General features: G+C 32.2%; 1 protein-coding gene across 4 annotated transcripts in view; it reads right to left on the minus strand.

Annotated features, from left to right (window-relative positions):
• Positions 1 to 22878, minus strand: part of MAP4K5 (mitogen-activated protein kinase kinase kinase kinase 5) — a 91023-nt gene that overhangs the window by 54216 nt on the left and 13929 nt on the right. For all 4 annotated transcript variants that reach the window (XM_081050052.1, XM_081050053.1, XM_081050051.1 and 1 more), the window contains exons 3-6: positions 17745 to 17802; positions 3221 to 3311; positions 2708 to 2772; positions 316 to 371 (exon numbers count right to left, since the gene is read on the minus strand). In XM_081050052.1, the coding sequence (XP_080906178.1) occupies positions 316 to 371; positions 2708 to 2772; positions 3221 to 3311; positions 17745 to 17802 (270 nt within the window). The remainder of the gene's footprint in view (positions 1 to 315; positions 372 to 2707; positions 2773 to 3220; positions 3312 to 17744; positions 17803 to 22878) is intronic.

Consider the following 22878-nt stretch of genomic DNA (forward strand, 5'->3'; position numbering starts at 1 on the left):
AAAAAAGATTCTGCTATCAATAATTTATTAATATCTCATAAAATTAGGGTTTCCAGGTAAGATTCTGGGTTATCACTATTTTAATTTATTTTCTTTTGGGGAGAAATGGCAAAAAACCACTTTGTATACCAGTATCAGCTTAAATGAATTCCGTGATTCATTTATGAAAGAATAACCACACTTATAGAATTACAATATGAGAACTTAACAGAAAAAAATTTGATTTAGTCTTTTTTGGGGGGGCAGATCACCATTTTATAATTTTCAATAGCAAAACTAAAACTGCCTTTCTAGCTACATAAGCAAAAGTAATACCTGTAAAGTTTCTCTGCATACATAAGCTATTTGCAATTCTGATAATGGTCCAGTAACTAGAAAGAAAAAAAAGAGACCACATTGCTATACATTTGAATACAACAAATTAAAAACAGTCTACTTTAAAAATGACAAACTATTATAAAACGTCTTCTATATATATTGTTGGGTGACTGCTCTATAGGAAGCAATGGACATTGATCTCAATCCAGAAAATTTTTCGCAACAAATGAGAAAAACATGTATAAATACAACTATACAGAAGTGGAGAACCATAAAGAGATCAATTGATAAAACGTAGAGAAAGGCGTCATATACTTTTTTAAAGGTCAAAATATTATTTCTTTAGTATAATTCTTTACTATAGCTATCAAAACAGGGAGGCTTGATCCAATATGTTCTCTAAGAATTTAAAAAGTAAGCACATCACTTCTGATAACCAGATCTCTCCCTATTATGAAATATAAAATCCTTGTGCAAGTACCCAACCAGAGATTTTGGAAATATGTCCAACATCATGAGACAGTATTTAAATCTGTACTTGCTGACAGTGAAACCAAATCAGGTACTTACATGTAATCTTTACTTAAGAGAAATATTTTACTGCATATTTTTATCACCGGTTCTCTACACCGACTCAGAAAGATAACATTTTGGTTCTTAGTAACTTGAATAGTAGTAAAAGAAGGAAAGTCACTTTATTAACAGTTTGTTGTAAGTGTAGATGCTCTTGATTGCTATGCTATCTAATATACTATTTACAGAAATGGATATTTCTTAGATTCAATTTAATTCAACAAATACCAGGTTTTAATAATGGAAAGTAGAAATTTCATGAAGAAATACATGAAAACAGTTAAGTTTGAAACAAGTAATGAAAAAGGCCAACTATATAGTTTTATTTATCCATATTGAGTTATCATTCAGTAAATGTGTATAGATTGCAATTGTAATTATTATATAAAAACTTTATATAAAATATAATTTTTCATAAAATCATTGAATAAAGGGACAAAACTCATTTTTCTCTTTTAAAAAAATGGGATTAGCTCTTGCTTTAAAACTATAACACTTTGTATAGTTGTAATATTTATGTGGTATTGAATACTATTTTAAATAAAAAGAGGCAGTGACCAGAGTTGAGACATCAGTCACAAGTTTTTTTATCATAGGTTATTTGTTGTGACAAAATTAGATAATTATTATACTTACTAATTTAGAATTAAATAGTACATCAATACATTTTCATTAATTCAAACTTTTACTTATGAGTCCCACTGCTCCTCCCTAGAGCTAATGACTTATAAATTTGATATGTATCCTTTCATTTTGCCATGCATTTACTATCATATATAGAGTTTTAGAAATGCAATTTTAAAAAGTCTAAGTATGATCCATTATGCTATATATATTTTTTTCATGATTCATTTTTTCCATTTAAATAAAGGCTTTGGGGAGATACCCCCAGGTCAATATAAATGGAACTACTTTATCTTTTGAAGGGCTTCATAGTATTCCATATTATAGATGCAGTATATATTTAACCACTGCTCTATTGATTGAAATTTTAAAAATTCAACCTCTACAAGCTACAAATATTAAACTAGAATAGTACTTGTTTTTACATCTACTATGGTATTTGTAAATTGAATGAAATTTGATAAGGCTTTTAATATAAAGATTTCAACATGGAAATGTCTAAAAATACTTCTTAAATGTATAAAAATACCTAATTCTTAATAACTTATACAATGCACAATTGCAATGGGAGTTTTACTATCCCATATACAGCTAAATAAAGAAGTTATTTTATAAGAATCTATGCTTACGTCTCATAAACTCTAGAAATTCAGGAAATTGTCAACAATAAAACAAACTAGAGAAGTTAAACTATAGAGCAAAAGTGAAAACTATATCTAAATAGTATTATGAGGCAAAGTCAAATTCAACTCAGAAAACTGCCTAAGTTAACAATGCTAAATAAAATACTCCATATTTTAGAAAATTATAGATTTTTAATACAAAAATATTATAAAAGCAATTAAATTGCTTTCCTAGTTAGCAGGTTAAATTACTATTAAGATATATAATTTCCTTTACGTGAAAGTTACTCTTTGCATTTCAATTCTCATTTACAAGCAAGTTTAGGCAGTTTTCATCTGTAGATAAAATACTTTCCTAGAGATTACATTTAAAAAGTAAACTTTGGATTGTTCAAGTATTCCTGAATTTCTCAGTTCAAGCTCCAGCAAATTTAACTGAACAACCAACAAAAAAATTAGATTTAGATTTCTTTTATACACTAACGAGCAGCAGAACAGAAGAAAGTAATGTGAAACGACCATTATGAAGTCAGTCAGTTTTCAAACAAAGATGAGTGAACAGTACATACCGTGGTAAATGTCTTGAAGTGACCCTCCACCACAGTATTCCATACAAATCCACAATTTTTCCCGACTAACAGGAAAGAGAAAGTAACGTTAGCTAGTAATGCTGGTCACTGAGATACCCTGAAGGCTGGCGCGCTTCAGCACGCCAAGATTCAGGATGGATTACAGAATGCAACAGGAAATTGCCCTCCCAGTCTCTCGTCAAGATATTATAGCAAAGCATAATTAACCTCAGCTTTGTTCCCACCTTACATGCCTTAGAGTATGATCTCTTTCATAAGCTAAAACAGTTACTTGTAATCACTCATAAAATTTCATTAAGTTTCCCAGATAAGGTATAACTGCATAAACGGAGGTGTCACTATTAATATAATGGGAAACAATAAAACCTGAGAAACTTTACACAATGTAATTTAAAAAATTTATATACATAACAACACTAACATGAAAGGGAGAATAGTAGCAAAGAAATATAAAATACAAAGAGAGACAGATGCTTTTTTTTTGTTTTTTACCTGAGATAGCTCCCAAAGTAGGCAACGATGTTGCAATGTTTACATTCTTTAACCATAAATATTTCTTGCTGAATCAAAGAGAAATCGTCTCCTGAAAAACAGAATAACTTGATCACCATGTTACATTTTAAGTCTCTATATATGGAAAAAGGAAAACTTGACAATAAATAGTAGATAAATACACTTTTTTCTACAAAGCCAGAAACCTTAAAAATGTACAAAATATCTGAACTCATAATTTCACTTCAATATTTTTTTTTCTTGAGATGTGCAGAGATGAATGTTCTCTACAGTGTGACTTAATAATGAAAGAATGGTTAAATAACTTACGGTATAGTGATGTCTAACTTGTTAGATCTACTGTATTTTAAATTGATAATTATTTTTCACTTTTAGAAGCTCAGTTTGGTTATTTTTCAAATCTGCTTGTCTTTCTTTTAACAGTTTATTACTTTTTACTGTTTCAAATCTTTATTTATCTAATTATGTATATATAGAGAGTATAGAATTCCAAAATCTGATTCTTTATGGGTCTGTTCTGTTGTCTTTCCACTAGCTCTTGCTCAAGGCACCTTAATACCTTTGGTTTTCTGTGATTTTTGAGTGGGAATAAGGACATGTGGTCAGGAGAACTCATTTTCCACTTCAAACCATTTATTGGAGCTCTTATTTCTTGGAACTTTATCTGTGGGAATTTTTTGAACCTTGAGTGAAAGGTGAGAGATTATATTAGCTTATGCTAAGTGGTTGGGTTCACCATCCTAAGAGATATCTAAAACTAAAAAACCATGGTTTTTAAAGCCGCACACATAGTGTGGCTCCAATTCAAGACAAGTAATATTTCCTGTCATTGTTTGCAGATGACATGATACTATATAGAGATAACCCTACAGACTCCACCAAAAAACTACTAGAATAAATGAATTCAGTAAAGTAGGATACAAAATTAATATTCAGAAATCAGATGCATTTTATACACCAATATAGGGAAGATGTTGAAGAAAATTTTCCTTCATCAGCTGGTGTTAACTTGTGTGTTAGCTTTTGTCTGTTCCTGCATATAAGGTGATTTCTGTGCTGTGATCGGGGGTTGAGTAAATTCCCACTTTGGTCTCACTCTCCCTGGCAGGGGAGACATAAGACGAGGTTGCAATTTCCCCTTCTGTCTCATTCCAGGCAGGGGAGATATGAGATGATGTTGCTTCCTGTCTGTTTCGCCCACATCAGCAGATGAAGTGAAGAAGTCGCTAAATTGTATCAGGATGGCATGACAGGCACATCGCCAGGCTTGCTGCTCATCCGGATGAACTAGCCCTTCAGCTGGATGGGCAGCATTCATATCATTGACTGTCGGACCCTTCTGGAACTGGCTATTCCTTGAGAGGGGAGGCAGAAACACAAAACTTGGCTCTGGGGTGCATCTAAAGAGATATATAAGACAGACCTCAGGTGGACTGGATATTGATTGATTGCTGTTTCAAGACATTGCTATTCAGAAGATTTGCTGTTTCAGGACTGCTTTTCAGGATTGGATTGTTTCAGAGTAAGAGATCGGAACTTGTATCAATGGACAGTAGAAATTTCTTTTGTTTGTGAATTGTCATCATTCTAGCATCTTTGGGAACCTGTATGCAGTTTGCAGCTTGCAGTATCAGAAAACTTCTTAACTTCCAACAACAGCAGCAGCAGCAGCAGCAGCATTCTTGGGAACTAACAAGCAGCGGTGTAGGAGACGCTTGAGTTTCTCTCAGGTACAGACGTGGCAAGATTTTGATTTATGACTTTTCCAGTGTTGTTCTCCCCCAGTTTGGTGAGCTTTTGGCATCTACTGTAATAGTTACTATCCTATAAAGCTTATTACTGTTTTGGATACTCCTTACTGATGTTACTTGTATATTTAGCCCAGTGATATTGGATCAATAGTAAACATATGCTGAGATCTCTTAAACCTATATGTATGTGTACTCCTTTGATATGACATTGTTATCAATGTATATAGCTTTGGCTTAACCACCTTTACTTTCTGTCATTAGTACATTCTATTACTTGCCTTTGTTTTTTGCTATTGCATATTGCTAAATAAACTGATTAGACATTGCTAAATAAATTCATTAGCCTCATTCTAGCATGTGCTCCTCCCCTATTTTTTCCCCACTCGTCATTACAACCAATAACAAATGATCAGAAAGAGAAACTTTTTAAAATCCCATTTACAATTGCATCAAAAAGAATAAAATATCTAGGAATAAATTTAACCAAGGAGGTTGAAGACCTGTACTCGGAAAACTGTACGACAGTGAAGAAAGCAAATGAAGACAACATAAATAAATGGAAGGATATACCATGCTCCTGGATAAGAAGAATTAACATTGTTAAAATGTCCATATTACCTAAAGCAGTCTACAGATTCAACGAAATCCCTATCAGAATACTGATGCACTTTTCACAGAATTAGGACACATAATCCTAAACTTTATATGGAACCACACAAGAACCCAAATAGCCAAAGTAGGATTGAAAAAGAAGAACAAAGCTGCAGGTATCATGCTTCCTGATATTAAACTATACTGCAAGGCTTACAAGAATACACTCAATATGGAGTAAAGACTTAAATGTAAGACCTGAAACCATAAAACTCCTAGAAGAAAGCATAGGCAATAAACTTTTTGACATTTGTCTTAGCAATATTTTTTTGGATATATCTCCTAAGGCAAAGACAACCAAGGCAAAAATAAACTAATGGGACTACATCAAACTAAAAAGCTTTTGTACCACAAAGGAAACCATCAATAAAACAAAAAGGCAACTTACTGAATGGTAAAAAGATACTTGGAAATGATACATTCAATGAGGATTAATATCCAAAATATATAAAGAACTCACACAGCTTAACATCAAAAAAACAAATAATCCGATTAAAAAATGGGCAGAGAACATGAATAGACATTTCTCCAAAGAGGACATACATATGGCAAATAGACATATGAAAAGTGCTCAACATCATTCACTATCAGAGAAACGCAAATCAAAACCACAATGAGATATCTTACACCTGTCAGATTGGCTATTATCAATAAAGCAACAAACAAATGTTGGTGAGGATGTGGAGAAAAGGGAACCCTCAAGCACTGCTGGTGGGATTGTAATTTGGTGCAGCCACTATGGAAAACAGTATGGAGGTTCCTCAAAAAAATTAAAAATAGAACTATCATATAGAACCAATAGAACCAGCAATTCCACTTTTGGGTATTTATTTAAAGAAATCCAAAACATTAATTTGAAAACATACATGCACCCCTATGTTCATTGCAACATTATTTACAATAGCCAAGTATGGAAGCTACCTAGGTGCCCATCAATAGATGAATGGATAAAGACGTGGTATATACGTACAATGGAATGTTACTCAGCAATAAAAAATATGAAAGTTTGCCATTTTTGACAGCATGGATGGACCTAGATAGAGGACATATTATGCTAAGTCAGACAGACAAACACAAATACCATATGATTTTACTTGTATGTGGCATCTCAAAAACAAAACAAATGTACAAACAAAACAGAAACTCACAGATACAGAGAACAAACTGACGGGAGGGGACTAGCAGGATGAATGTAAAAGGATAAAAGGGATTAAGAAGTACAAATTGCCAGTTATAAATACAGTTATAAGGATATAAAGTACAGTATAGGGAATATAGTCAATACTGTAATAACTATGTATGGTGTCGGATGGGTACTAAATTTATCGGGGTGATCACTTCCTAAGGTATATAAACGTCTAATCACTATTGTACACTTGAAACTAATGTAATATTGTATGTCAACTGTAATTGAAAAATAAATTAAAAACAAAAGACAGGCAATATTTTTTGTGATCCTGGTTGGAGGATAGGAAAGTTTACTTCTAGTTTACCCAGACAACAAGCCTTTTGGGGTCCCAGTCTTTTGCAGAGTGATGACTCTTCACCTAGGATGCGTCTTGGACTTTGTATCCTCTCTATTGTGCCAAATGTGAAGAAGCTAAAGAAGGCAAATCACAATTTGGTTCAAAACAATTTCCTCAAGATCTAAGCCAGCCTCAATATCCTATTTCTCTATGTTTTAGCATTTGATTATTTTTCATCTTCTTACAAGACACTCAGCCTCTCAGTTTCCTCATCTATATATCTATATATAAGGATATAATAAAACTGCAGAGGATTATTTTGAGAATAAAGTTATTTCTAAGATCATATTAAGTGCCATACAAGCATCTGCAATTATTATTTCTACTGTACTGATGTATTTTAAAAGATTTACCGCAATTAAAAAATAATTAAAATTATATGAATATACCCTGTCTAAACATTTCACTATGGTTGGATGAATATTCAAGTTTAAAAATACTTTTTAAAATGTTTTAAAAATAAAAATCCAGTAACCTAAAAATGTTGATATCATTCACAATACAAAAAGATGTTTAAATTAATATTTGTAATATCAAGCAATAGCAAAAGCCTTTTGCAGTAGTAATTACTAAATACATTTCTTAAGTTTATGAAATGAAATCCATGGTAAAGATAGACACCAAAGAGAAAACTGATTTTACTGTACAGCTAATCAATTAGCAGTATTTTCAGAAAACCGGTTAGTCCAAGGCTAAATATTCTGTCAGATAATTTTCAAATATCTATGAAAATATAATGACGATGGTAGCAATCTTGTAAATTTGATTGTTTTGGCTGGTCATAAGGAAATATGATTTTTTCCATTGAGCAAAATTATGTGGAATGTAAATAAAGTCATTTCTAACAAAACATTTTCTTAGGGATGCATATCTTAGATTCTGAAAACTCACCTAGAGAGAAAAACCCTATCAGTTTTAAATTCACTAATTTAGAACCCGACATTGAAGTTCACTTTTTTTATTACACAGTAACAAAAATATCTTCATTTGAATTTTATCTTGTGTTCAAAAGCAAATTGGGATCTAACTGAAACAGCATTCCCTAACATTACAAGTGATTTTACATATTAAATAGCAGAAAACGTTTATTAAAGAATTTTTTTGGTGGGCATTTGTGACCTCAAATTAACATTTTCCACTAATTCAGACCTGAACTTTCCAAATAGTGCAAATAGAGTATCAATATTTTACTTTATATATTATTTTTTAAAAATCTAGACTATTGGATTTTAAAATAGAAGTAAACACTGAAAAGCAAGAGCATAACACTTAACCAGAATAGCTAACATTTGTCCTATTTGGCCAAAACTCCTACTTTGGGATTTCTTTCAAGAACATTAACAAGGCAAACTAATGGCTGTTTAAATCTTTACAGACTTCTTGACTTTTTAAAACCGTACTTTACTTTCCTGTTTATACTTCCAGGAGTTATTACAAAACAAAACTAAGAAAAATTTAAACATTTACTCAAAGATATTTAAAGATTTTTACTTTGAAAACTATCTACACTCTTGAAATACATTTAACTTGTTATTTAAACATACTGAACCATTTCATGAATGTTTCAATTTAGCATTTTAAAAAACAAGCAAGCAAACAAAAGTATAACGCATTATTCACTCTGGGTGATGACTTTATTAAATTCCTTCCCAGTAAGCAAGACACAATTTTCAACAAACTATAATTTGCATAACTTTAAAATACTATCATATAGTTTCACCATAAAAGAGGGATAATGGAAGGAGAAGAGGGGGAAAGGTAAAGTAGGATTCTGATGATTAACTTTCCCAAGAATCTTGCTCCTGTTCTGGCTGTTGGCTCCCACTAGCTACAGACTTGTTTAAGCAAAATGAACATCTGTAAAAGGAGTTGGAGGGCAGGCTGAAATTCAGACATAGACAGGAAAACACAGTGACAAACATCATCACAATACCTGCCTGCTTTTCTAGGGCAGTTATGATCCCTAACCAAAGAGATGGAAAACAAAAATAAAAATCAAAATTGTATCACTGATATTGTTCCTTTTCAATACTAATCACTAGTAAATCAAACTTTATTTGAATGTCACCATTTTGTAAGATGGTGTCTATATTTAATAACTATCTACTAATAAATGAGATAGAAATTGCTAAATAATTCTTGATAATCATCATTTATTTGCCTGTATATACAAAGAGCAACAAAAATACAGTGGCATAGGAAGGAATGCTGACTCATTTTCTTTTTCAATTATTTCTATGGCTAATTAAAAAACCATTCTCTGTGCTAATCTATTTTTATTTTTAACTCTAATGTTCCCTTTAGAATTTTTATGTGTATTATGAAAAGCTTCAAAAGCAATTTGTTTTTCAGTAAAATTTTAAATACTATATTATAAAATTAAATTGCCAGGGGCAAGTCAGTAAATCTGTAATAAAACTCAGAACTCTAAAATTACTATAAACTTCAATAATCTATTTTTAACTGGGGTGAAAAGTATTAAGTTTACAGCTGCAATTTCATTTACTTAAAAAAAGTCTTGTTTATGTTTTATCAGACACAAAGCTTTTTCTAAGTCATATTGGCAAATAATTATCTTTTCATGTCTAAATACAATTCTAAACCAGCCCATCTGTTAAATGAATACAAGGAAGCACTTTTGTATTATACTGGCTTCAGTGCAATTTTTTTAAAAAGCTGCTGAATATAGTTAAGAATTCATTTCTGAAATACAGCTGTCTCCAGAATTATTTGAAGTATCTGAACTGAATGTCGGGAAAATTCTTTAGCATACATTCATATTTTTGATCTAAACATTCCCTTAAGTCTATTTCAAAAATGTAAAAAACACCGTCTATTCTGGCTTTACTGAAAATGTTAAAACACCATGGTATAAACATCTATGGTCATATAGAAATCATTTTTTTAAATGTAAAAAACAAACAAAACAACTCTACAAATAAAATGTAATGAAACAATGCAAATGAATAAAATCAGTCACAGAGTATCAATTCCTCAAATTCTAAAGTACAGATGATGAAAATAAGTAAAACTATTTACTAAAAAGAAAAGTATATATAAACTATAAGAAAAACATTTTTATTTCTCAGGTAACTAATTTTATAATTGTTACTTACTAATTTTTAATATTACAATTAATATTAACCATGAATCAAAACCTAAAGATATGATAAATACTAAGGCCTTATTTTTTGAACATCTCACAGTATTGGTACCACAAACAATCAGTCAGAAGCAACAAATCACCTACAAGAGAAAAAATATCAGGCTGGCCTTACAGTTTTCTCTAATGATATTCTAGGTTGAAAATGTCTATAGATTTTTTTAAGGGTGAGAGAACAATGTGTGAGCAATAATTCTATACCTGGTCAATTGGTCATTCTTATTCAAAGGCAACAGAAAGACATTTATAATATTCATTTGTACAAATACTTATTGAGTGCCTACTATGTGTCTAGATACTGAAATATGACAGTAAAGACAGATCACTGTTCTCATAGATCGTATATTCTAGGAAAGAGAAACAGACCTTACACAAATACAAATATACAGACACACACACACACACACACACACACACACACACACACACACAGGAAAAGTATCAGGCAGTCCCGTGAGTCCCGTGTCCTATGCAAAGAACTAAAATAACAAGGGGCTGGGTGTCTACTTTAAATTAGGTAGTTAGAAATGCATTTCTCTGAGGACATGGCATTTGAGACATGAGTAACAGGAGTCTTCTGAGCAAAGACCATGAAAAATAGTACTTCAGGAATAATGGAAGGGCTAGTTTAACCCAGGACTATTTAAATTAAAAAAAAAAAAAAGGTAGAGTAGGACGGAAGAAAAGATACATGATGAGCTCAGAGAAGGAAACAGGGCACATCATGTAGGTTTTTATAAGCAAGGTTGAAAGTCTGAATATCATTCTAAGTGGATTTGGAAGCTCCCTGAAGGTTTTAAATAGGAGAGCCCTATGATTTGTGTTTTAAGAATATCACTCTGGTAGTTTTGTGAAACTAGATGGTGACGGATGGGAGGTGTAGGAGGGGAAATAGGAAGACCAGGAGGGTAAAGAGAAGAGATTGGATGCACTGTACACCTGAAGCTGAACAATAACGAATGTCAATTATAATTGACACAAGAAGTAGAGTACAGCATTAGGAATACAGACAGTGGAAACGCAACGGCTGTGTGCGATGTCAGAGGGGTAGTAGATGGGGGAGGGGTGTTATCACTTTGTGAGGAATATAAATGATAAATGTCTAACTATTATATTGTTCTGTACATCTGAAACTAATAAAAAATAAATTTAAAAAGAAACTGGATTCAAGATATGTTTTAGAGGTGGAGTTAAAGGAACTTGCTGACAGATTGACTCTGGAGTGCAAATAAAAGAGAGAAATCAAGGGCAATGCCTAGGTTTTTGGCAAGAATAATCTATTTGTGGATTCAAAATACATTATTCCTAATACTTATATGATCTATCCTATCAATAGCTGATACAAAACAAGTCAATCAGAATGGCAAGGACATGGCATGAAAAAAGAACAGTGAGCACTGAATCTATTTAAATATAAAACTAAATCTAAATAGTAAGTATACTATAATTCTTAAAAGAAAAGATACACAAACTAACACACAACTTAAACCCTAGTACAATAAAAAATTCTGAGGCTAAAACTCCCAAATAAACAAACAAATGTCTGAAAATTGATAAAGAGAAGATGAAGAGGTAGGGTGAATATAAATATGTTAAGTTCAACATTTTTAAATATAGCAAGTTAATGACTATTTCATGTAAATTGATAAATCAAAAACACAAATTTAAGTATATTATTCAAAGTCTTACAAGCCACCCTCTGATAAAACTACAGGCTGTTCCTTTCAAATTATCAGCAGTAAAAAGTAAACTTCTGGCCATGATTGTTTTAAAGCTTCAAAAAACATTAAAAACAAGAAACAAAAAACCCACAAGAACAGAAAATCAAACATCTCAATAAACAATAACACAGCAATAGATCTATCTATTAAAAATAGACTGAGACTGGGTTATAAAATAAAACTCAAATATGGTTTCTTGTAAGAGAAACATCTAAAAACCAATGACCCAGAAAGGATGAAAGTAAAATGATAAGCCCACAGCAGCTCTAGCCACTTGACATATGTTACATAAACAAAAAGAAAGGTAGATTGACGATATCAATGTTTGACAAAGCTATAGTCAAGGTAAAAAAAAAAAAAATCAAAAAACACTGAAAATAACAATTCTATCAGAAAAACTATAAAAAATTATCAGAAAATAACTATCAGAAAAATATGAATTCTGTAAAACTGTAGAGAGAAAGTAAGTCCAATAAAATCAATGACTTACGTCTCAACAGCAACCAACTACAAAGTATAACGGGAAAAATTCCACTTGAAATAGCAAGAAATACCATAAATATGAAAATTTATGTGGCAAAAGCTGAAGACCTGAATAAGAAAAAATCCTTAATATTGTCAAAATGCCAAGTCTTCTAAATTAATCTCACAATTTTTTTCTCTTTAATAAAAAAGATTTTAAAGTTTCCTAGGGAAAAATTTATTGAAGCAGAAAGGCAATAACTGAAAAATAAAAACAATGAAGATCATAAAACACAATGAAAAGTTAGAGTGATCAAAACCAGGATGGTACTGAACTACAAATAGGAGGGGGAAAAACTTACTGTAACAGAAAACAAAACTCATGTTTACATGGACATTCAGTTTATGATAACAGGCATTTTGAACCTATGACTAAAAGAGAGATTGTAGTAAACAGCTTTGGGAAACTGTCCAGCCATTTGAAAAAGAACAGACCTAGCTCTTCTTTACCCCTTACAACAAAATTGTTCTTGGTTGAACAAATAAATGTTGGAAGAAAAAAATGAAAAAACAAGAAGAAATTACAGTTAAAAGATTTTAGAATTCCGTAAGAAAAGGCCTAAGTGTGAGAAGGAGGGGTTAGAGAAAAGAGGAGCAACTAATTTATCAAAGAGGAAAAAAATACTTCCAAACAGAAAAGTATCATAAGCAGAGTACAAAGATCGAAGACAAAGGGAGAAAACTTAAAACATCTGAAAAGCCCCTTTTCTCAAAAGGCACATGGCATTTAAAAATCAGTACTATGAGAGGCAAATAACCTGACAAAATTGGGCAGAGCATAAATACAGGCAATTAACAGAATATAAAAATGGTCAAACACTAACATCACATCATTAAGCATTTAATGAATTTCTGTTGCTCTTTTTGGAGGAAAGATTTTAAACATTAGTTAGTCTTTCTATATGAATAAACTCTAACATAAAGTCACAAGCTTTTTATCTTTTACAGCAAGGCAGTGAGAAATTCCAACCTTTCAAAGAGTCTTAATTTATGGTCCCAGTAATTAATCCGTATGTGTTAATAACATCATATAATGATATATATTTCTTTTTAATAGCTTACTGAGAAATCAGAATTGTAGGATTTAAAAAACATACTCATTAATTCATTATATGAACTATAATCAAAAGTGATACCCTCAAGTCAAATAAATAGTAAGTGAAATGCTGTAATAAGCCCAGTGTCCTCAGTGAAGGCAGAAAATAGATAAACATCTTTGTTTCCCCTGAGAACCCAGTCCATTCATTTTCTAGACTATAACTGTCCTTTGGACATAACTTGAATATTTGCTCAAAGGACTCCTCCAGAAGAGACAAATGCTTGCATAGTTCTGTTATATTCTCTTCTATTTGTGTGAGTGACATTTTGGAGATCATTTTAGGGAGGAAATGCAAATAAAAACTACAATGAGATATCACCCCTTCGCACCCATTAGGATGGATGCTATAACAAAACAGGAAAACAACAAGTGTTGAAGGATGTGGAGAAATTAGAACCCTTGAGCACTGTTAAGAATTGTAAAACTGGGCCGGCTTGGTGGCTCAGGTGGTTGGAGCTCCGTGCTCCTAACTCTGAAGGCTGCCGGTTCGATTCCCACATGGCCAGTGGGCTCTCAACCACAAGGTTGCCAGTTCGATTCCCTGAGTCCCGCAAGGGATGGTGGGCAGCTAAGATTGCACATGGCACCTTGAACTGAGCTGCCACTGATCTCCTAGATGGCTCAGTTGGTTGGATCGAGTTCTCTCAACTACAAGGTTGCCAGTTCGATTCCTCAAGTCCTGCATGGGATGGTGGGCTGCGCCCCCTGCAACTACCAATGGCAACTGGACCTGAAGCTGAACAGCACCCTCCACAACTAAAGTGAAAGGACAACTTGACTTTGGGGAAAAAAAAAAAAAAGTCCTGGAAGTACATACTGTTCCCCAATAAAGTCCTGTTTAAAAAAAAATTGTAAAATTATTAGGTGGAACTTATTAAGAGGACTGTGAAAGAGTATTACTATAACAATTTCTATTACCCAGGAATAAAAGATACTATGCAACATCTGAAAGCTTATTCTTCAAGTGTTGCAGCATACATTACCTCAGTAATATCTCTCGAATTAATCATACACATAATGACCAAAAACATTTTATTTGAAATACAAAAACATTTTAATTGCTCAAATTAAAAAAAACTTCTTTGGCATAATTACGGCCATACAATTACATGTCTAACTTTAGGAAGCAGCAAATAAACAGATCATCAACCATTCACCTACCTGGTCAAAAATTACCACTCCTCATCCCAATGACCTTTTTTGTAGAAGAGAAAAACCCATCTTAAAATTTATATGAAATCTCAAGGGACTCCAAATAACCAAAACAATCTCGAAAAAGAAGAACGAAGCTGGGAGATTCACACTTCCTGATTTCAAAACCTATTACAAAGGTACAGTATCTAAACAATGTTGACATGCTCAAATAATTTGTAACAAAGATACAAAGACCATTTAAAGGGGCAAGGACAGTCTTTTCAACAAATGATTGATAACTGGTTATACATAAGCAAAAGAATAAAGTTGGACCATTACCTAATACCGTATGTAACAATGAACTCAAAATGGATCAAAGACTTTAATTTAAGACCTAAATCTATAAAACTCTTAGAAGAAAATAAAGAACAGAAGCTTCATGACATTGGATTTGGCAATGATCTCTTGGGTATGACACTAAAGGCAGAGGCAACAAAAGAAAAACATTGACAAATTGAACTCCACGAAAATTTAAAAATTTTGTTCATCAAACAACCTATTAATACAGTAAAAAGGCAACCCACAGAATGGGAGAAAATATTTGCAAATCATTACCTGATAAGAGATTAATATCTAGAATATATACAGAACTCCTAACAGTAACAACAAAAAAAACCCAATTCAAGAATGGACAAAGGACTTGAATACACATTTTTCCAAAGCAGATATACAAACGGCAAAAAGTACATGAAAGATACACAACATAAAAAAGAAGAAAAGATAGTCAACATCACTAATCATTATGGAAATGCAAATAAAAACCACAATGAAATACCACCCTTTCACAACCACTAGGATGGCTGCTATAACAAACAAAACAGAAAAATAACAAACGTTGGCGAGGACATGGAGAAATTGGAACACCTGAACACTGTTGGCAGGAATGTAAAATTGTATAGCCACAGTGGAAAACAGTATGGCAGTCCCTCAAAAAATTAAAAATAGAATTACCATATCATCTAGCAATTCCAATGCAGGGTATGCACCCAAAAGACTTTAAAAGCAGGGTTTTGAAGAATGCACATGTTGACAGCAGCATTATTCACAATAGCTAAAATGTGAAAGCAACCTAAGTGTCCACCAACAGATAAATGGATAAGTAAAATATGATATGTGCATACAATGGAACATTATTCAGCCTTGAAAAGGAAGAAAATTCTGATCTATGTGACAATATAGATGAACCTTGAAGACATTATCCTAAGTGAAATAAACCAGTCATAGAAAGACAAATACTATATATAAAGGACCTATAGTAGTCAAAATCACAGAGATAGCAAATAGAATGGTGGTTGCCAGGGGCTGGGGAAAGACAGGAATGGGAAGTTTCAGTTCAGACAGTTTCAGTTTTACAAGATGAAAAGAGTTCTGAAAATTATGGTAGCAGAACATTGTGAGTGAATTTTATATCACTGAACTGTACACTTAAAAATAGTTTAGATGATAAATTATATATTATGTGTCTTTTACCATAGTGAAAAACTTGGAGGGAATTACTACTTTTAGAAACTTTTAGTAGTGACCATATGGATGGACCTTGAGGGCATTATGCTATTAGATTGGTGCAAAAGTAATTGTGGTTTAACAGGGGAAAAAAAAAAAAAAGCAAAAACTGCAATTATTTTTGCACCAACCTAATAAACTCAATAGATTTCAATTACGTGTAGAATCTTTTAAAAGAACCCAAAAAAACAAAAAACCAAGCTCATACACAGAGAACAGATTAGAGGTGATGGGTTGGGGGGTTAGTGAAATGGGTGAAGGGGTACAAAAAGTAGGAATTTCCAGTTATAAAATAAGTCATGGGGATGTAATGTATAGAAAGCATAGTGACTATAGTTAATAATATTGTACTGCATATTTGAAAGTTGCTAAGAGAGTATATCTTAAAAGGTCTCATCACAAGAAAAAAAATCTGTAACTATGTATTGTGACAGATATTAACTAGATTTATTGTGATGCTTTCATAATACATACAAATAATAAATCATTATTTGAAAATAATATAATGTTCTATGTCAATTATACCTAAATAAAAAATATATATACATTTACTGACCTAGAAAATGCCCTTTATGTAACGTTGGTGGGGGACAGCACACAGTGCATGTAGTATATTCGAACTTTTTAAATGTTTATATGTATACAGAGAAAGAAAATGGAAGGAAACATACCAAGAGGCAATAATAGTTCTCTGTGGGTGATAGAATAATAGATTATTTTTATTTTCTTCTTTACACATTTCTCAATTTCCTATTCTTGGCAGTGAATCTGAGCACAATATCAATTCTAACACTTTTTTCAAAAAAGATCCCATTAAGAAAAAAAGGAAACTTTGAGGATATCAAAATAATAAAATTGTTTCAAGTTTTACACAGCTTTTTTGTTTTCGAAGTAAATTACTCAGTATGTTTTAAAACAGCCTTCTGATAGAAACAGGTGTTTAAAAAAATAAGCATTACGCTAAGACCAGAATCAACCAGCCATATAAAATATAAAATATCATTTTCCCAAATATTACTGAATATCTCCCCAAAAATCAATGAAGACTTTCCTAATCAAACTCTGATAAAGGTTAATATTAAGTTCAACAATTCACTATAACTTTAAAATAAAATTACTTTAACAATGTCAATGTGTCTTCCAATTTTTGAATGTGCAAATTTCAAATTTTATTTAGCAACAAAACCATTATATCAAACTTGTCTTTAACTAATAACCTCCAATGCAATTTAATCTAATCATATTTGAGATATCCTACTGCCCTGACAACATTTCTTTTGGAAGAAGAAAACATGGAAATGCTTTTAAGTCCTATATTTATGAACTACGTAAGAAAAGTGTTCAAGAATTTTCTTGAAGGCGTTAATACATACCAGGCTCCAATTTGATAATTTTCACGGCAGCCAACTCTCCTGTATGTATATTTCTGGCCTAAAATGAAAATAAAATGTTTTTAAACTTCATTAACTACATAAAAGTTATTTGGTACTATGTTAATTAGTTGATGATCAACCATGCCCTAACCAAAACTAAAAAACAAAAACAAAATCTTTATTGCAATAAAATGAGTATACTCATTTTTTCCATTAAAGAAAAATACAGAAAAGATACGCATAAAATTAATTTAAAACATACTCATGAAGAAACTAGATTTCAGGTGGTGAGCATGCAATAGAGCATACAGATATTGAATTATAATGTTGTACACTTGAAATTTACATATAGTTTTTAACCAATGTTACCTCCATAAATTTTTTAAAAAAGGAAAGCAAGAAAAAATATACTCATGGTTTTTATATATTTTATAAATACAGTCATACGTCATTTAAGGAAAATAGAAAAACAAATCATCTGTATCTTACTACCCAGAGAAAAATGTTAACATTTGGTGTGTGTGTTTCCTTTTCTGGCCTGTGTGCATGCATGTGTGCACGAAGTGTGTTGTATGTTGTAGAAGTGAATGATGGCATCACACTGTTCTACAACATGATTTGCAATGCTGCCTGATTTTGCATTGATGGAATACATAATTTATTTAATTAATCTGCTACTGCTGGACATTCAGGACTTTAATATTATTTTGTAATTATAAATAGAGGGCTAACTATATCTTAGCTTTATATCTATCCACAGCCTGGATTATTTCCTTCAGATAAATTCCTAGGAAAAAAACTATTTACCATTTAATAAAATACTATGGATAGACTTACTATAATTAGTGCTGCAATGATCATTACTGCAAATATTTTGCCACATATCTGTTAATCAGTAAGACAACCTACAAGAATTGTTAGGTCAAAAGGTATATGGATTTAAAATGGATATACTTCCATATTGCTCTAAAATAAATTATGTGAATTTATAACTCTCACCAACGTTAGAGGTTAAATCTGCATCTGTCAAGTTCTATTATAGGCACAAATTTTTATTCTGTTTTTAAAGTTATGTACTTTTCTCCATTCTATGCATAATATTACATGACTATAAAATAGTCCTTATAATCACCCTCCCTTACTGCTAGACATTGAAGGTAGTCGTCTCATTATTTAAGATTGTTTCTTTCAACAAAACAAATGAATAAACAAAGCAAAAACACACACATACATACAGAGAACATTTTGATGGTTGCCAGATGGGAGGGGGGTTGGGAGGATGGGTGAAAAGGGGGAAGGGATTAAGAAGTACAAATTGGCAGTTACAAAACAGTCACAGGAATGTAAAGTCTAGCCTAAGGAATACAATCAGTAATATTATAACAACTATGTGTGGTATCAGATGGGTATGAGATTTATCAGGACAAATATAAATGTCTAATCACTATGTTGTACATCTGAAATATAATAAGTCAACTGTAATTGAAAAATAAAAATACTAAAAAAGATTATTTCTTTCAAATGGATTCTAAGGTACAAAATTACCGGGTCAAAGGGTATGGTATGAACACTTAAGGCCATAACACATACTGCCTAAGTAGCCTAAAAGCGCTGTACCATTCATTATACAGTCATTGCTAACATGGGTGTTCATTTTCGTTGTACCCAGGGCACCCCATATGTGGAAAGCAATTGCATAATTTACAATGTTTACCACTTATTATATTAGATTTGAACGTGAACTTTCATACTTGTCATAAAAAATAAGGAGTGCATGATAAAACAGGAAAGTATGATATACTAATTTGCTGGATTAAATAAATCATGTTACCAGAGGAAATAGGAAAACAAAAAGGGAAAGGAACAGAAAGAAGAACGATAAAGTACACAGGTAAGACAGCCTTACAAGGGATACTTTTAGAAATGAGATATAGAGGGTGAGAAAAAAAAAGAATAGGATGGGGGAGAGAAATACAGAGGTACAATTAGAAATGGGAAGAACAAAGGATTGTTCTACAGCAAAAGTCTCAAATATTTTATGATGGGAAGTTCACATTTTCCTCATATATTGTGATAAACAGGGTAAGGAGAGGTCTCAGGCAGAGAGAACATACATTTTAATTCCCCCCACCCACAGTTCCTCCTCCCCCAATGGTTAACAGATTTAGAGAAATGGGAACAGCCAGCCAGCCAAAAGTCTCACACAATTCCTAACCACTCCTCTTTCTTGCCCTTGGACAAAAGAATTGTCTGTTAACTTCTGGTCTTGTCCCAGTTCCTAAAATCTTTTAGCATTGGCATTTCAATCTCTCTCGGGTTATAGTTAGTTATGTGCATATAGATTTAGGTTGTCTACTGCTCAGCACTTCATGAGCCAGTGAGATTCAGGTATAGAAAACATGGCTAGAAGTTACAGAATAAGTAATAATAACTGATCTCCTGGGGATCTTGTTTCAGTGAGTAATAAGATGTGTGTTAGAAGACAAGTTCCATAACAATGATGGCAATTAGATTTGTGTAGTTTTATAGTCTGGAGGAACTTTCTAATCAATACTTAATTCTATTAATATTTATTTAGAAGCATAGACTTAGTAATGTTAAGTGACTTGTCCCAGGTCATCCTGCTGACAGAGTAACAGTCCCAGAACCCAAGATATTCTTCTGATATCAAAGTTTCACTGGTCCTTTCAAAACACTAGAATTCTCTTTTCCGTTTTGAAAATGCAACAGGCTCCTGTGGAGATGAGCTAGTTGAGGACTTATTAAAGTTATCATATGCGATCAGTCTGCAAATTCTATTATTCCATCTCCTAAACATCTCTTGAACCCATCTCTTATACTCCTGCATTGCTAGTTTTTGTAAATAAAGTTTTTAAAAAATAAACGCTAAACGCTAAGTAAAAATAAGTACTAAAGAAAATTATTAATTGCATAATATTTAACAGATATCAGGGGTAACTTCTGTTGAAAAATAATCTACAAAGTAATGTACTAATCATCTTTTAAACTACAATTATTTCCTATGATGATTTTCAATGTAACAGAATGTTAACTCTTACATATTTAAAGTCTTAAATAATTTCATAGTTGAACATATCCACTTCTATCCCCAAATGTTGGTATATTTCCTGGTTTCCCTTCTTTCCCCATCCTCCTAAGTGATAATTTAAAAAATCTTACTGTATCCTAGAAAACAGAAAAACATCTATAGACATAGAACGGAAGTTTACATATTGGGAAGAAAGATTTAAGTATAAGACATAGATGGTACAAGAAAGTAACATATGTACCCTACAAGTAGTGGTAGTTGAACAATTCAAAGTTCTAAAATTCAGGTGAGGAATGCAATAGTTAACACATGTGACAGCGAAAGATGCTGACACCTCCAACGACAAAATACATGCAGGTTATTCATTACTTCAGTTTTCTAAGCAAAACAGGCAGTAGGGCAATGCACTTTGCCAGGCACTAGAAACCAAAAGAAAATATGAGTCTAAATTTCACAATTACAGATTATCAAACAAGTGCCAACAACATGAAAAGATATAATACGATTCTCTGAGAGTTTGGAACACTTAATTCCAGTTTCAGGTTAGTCAGCAGCAAATGACTGGGTCTCTAGTTTGCAAGCACAGTCCTCATCGTGGCACATTGTCCCTTTGCCCTCTGCCCCGCTCCCCCAACCTCGTGAATTTAGACAGTGATGCAGAGTGTGATTAAGGTACCACCTCCTCCGGAAGTCTTCCCTAACTTCCCAGGGCTAGACTAAGTGTGTTCTCTGAGCCCTGGGCACGATTCTTTGAAGGACTGGGCGACAGATGCGCTATAACTTTGCTGAACAGACAATTAGGATTGTAGGAAAGTTACTGCTCTTTAAAAATCTAAGAATAAAATATTAAAATCCTCTACAACTCAGAAGCAGTATGAAACTGATGATATACTGTTTTAAATGGTCTACTAATTTTCATTTATGTTGATTTATTTTCAATTTTTATTACTATGAATTAAATAAAGCATTTTGGAGAAAAATGTATTTGTAAAAAATCACTACAAAATATTTTGTTTTAAAAAATTCAAATAATTAAAGATGACAGTCCTCCTCCCTCCTTCCTTATCTCATCTCCCTGAGGTAGAAACTCCTGTTAATAGTTTTGAGAATATCCTTCCAGACATTTAATTAGATTGATTCTTAAGAACACGTCTACTGACCGTTTGATAGTTTCTTACAAAGCTAAACAGTCTTACCATATGATACAGCATTTCTCCACTTTTGGCATTTACCCAATTAAGTTAAAAAACATGTCCACACAAAAACCTGCACAAGAATGTTTATAGTAGCAGCTTTATTCATAATCGCCAAAATTGGAGAAATCAAGATATCCTTCAATAAGTAAATGGATAAACTGTGGTTCACCCATACAATGAAATATCATTCAATAATAACAATTAATGAGCCATCAAGCGATAAAAAGATACAGAGTAACCTTAAATGCAAATTAAGTCAAACAAGCCAGTCTGAAAAGGCTATATATATATATATATATATATACACACACACACACACACATATATATATATATATATATATATACACACACATATATACTATGATTCTAACTACATGACATTTTGGAAAAGGCAAAACTATAGACTATAGAAAGAGTAAAAAGAACCACTGCCATGGGTTCAGGCTGAGAATGATGAACAGGTGAAACAGGAATTTTTGGTGCGGTGATACAATTCTGTATGAAACTGTAACGGTGGATACATGTTATTATATATCTGTCAAAACCCACAGAACTATACAACAAAGAGTGAACCTTAGTGTAACCTATGGACTATAATAAGTCAATATTGGTTCAATAATTGCAATAAACGTAGCACACTAATGCAAGATGTTAATAAAAGGGGAAACTGTAGAAGACGGTGTGGATGAATGTAACTCTGCACTATTTGCTCAATTATTCTGTAAATCTAATACTGTCTAAAAATTAAGTTTATTAACTATTTTTAAAAGAATACATATAAAATTATTTTAAGTATACTCTTTAAGATACATTTATGAGTCAATTTTTATCAGAATCAACACAAATATGTTGTTTCAATTTAAGAGAACCAAATTGCAGACGCAAAG

Source organism: Rhinolophus hipposideros (genome assembly GCF_964194185.1).
Source record: "Rhinolophus hipposideros genome assembly, chromosome: 5".
NCBI classification, from domain to species: domain Eukaryota; kingdom Metazoa; phylum Chordata; class Mammalia; order Chiroptera; family Rhinolophidae; genus Rhinolophus; species Rhinolophus hipposideros.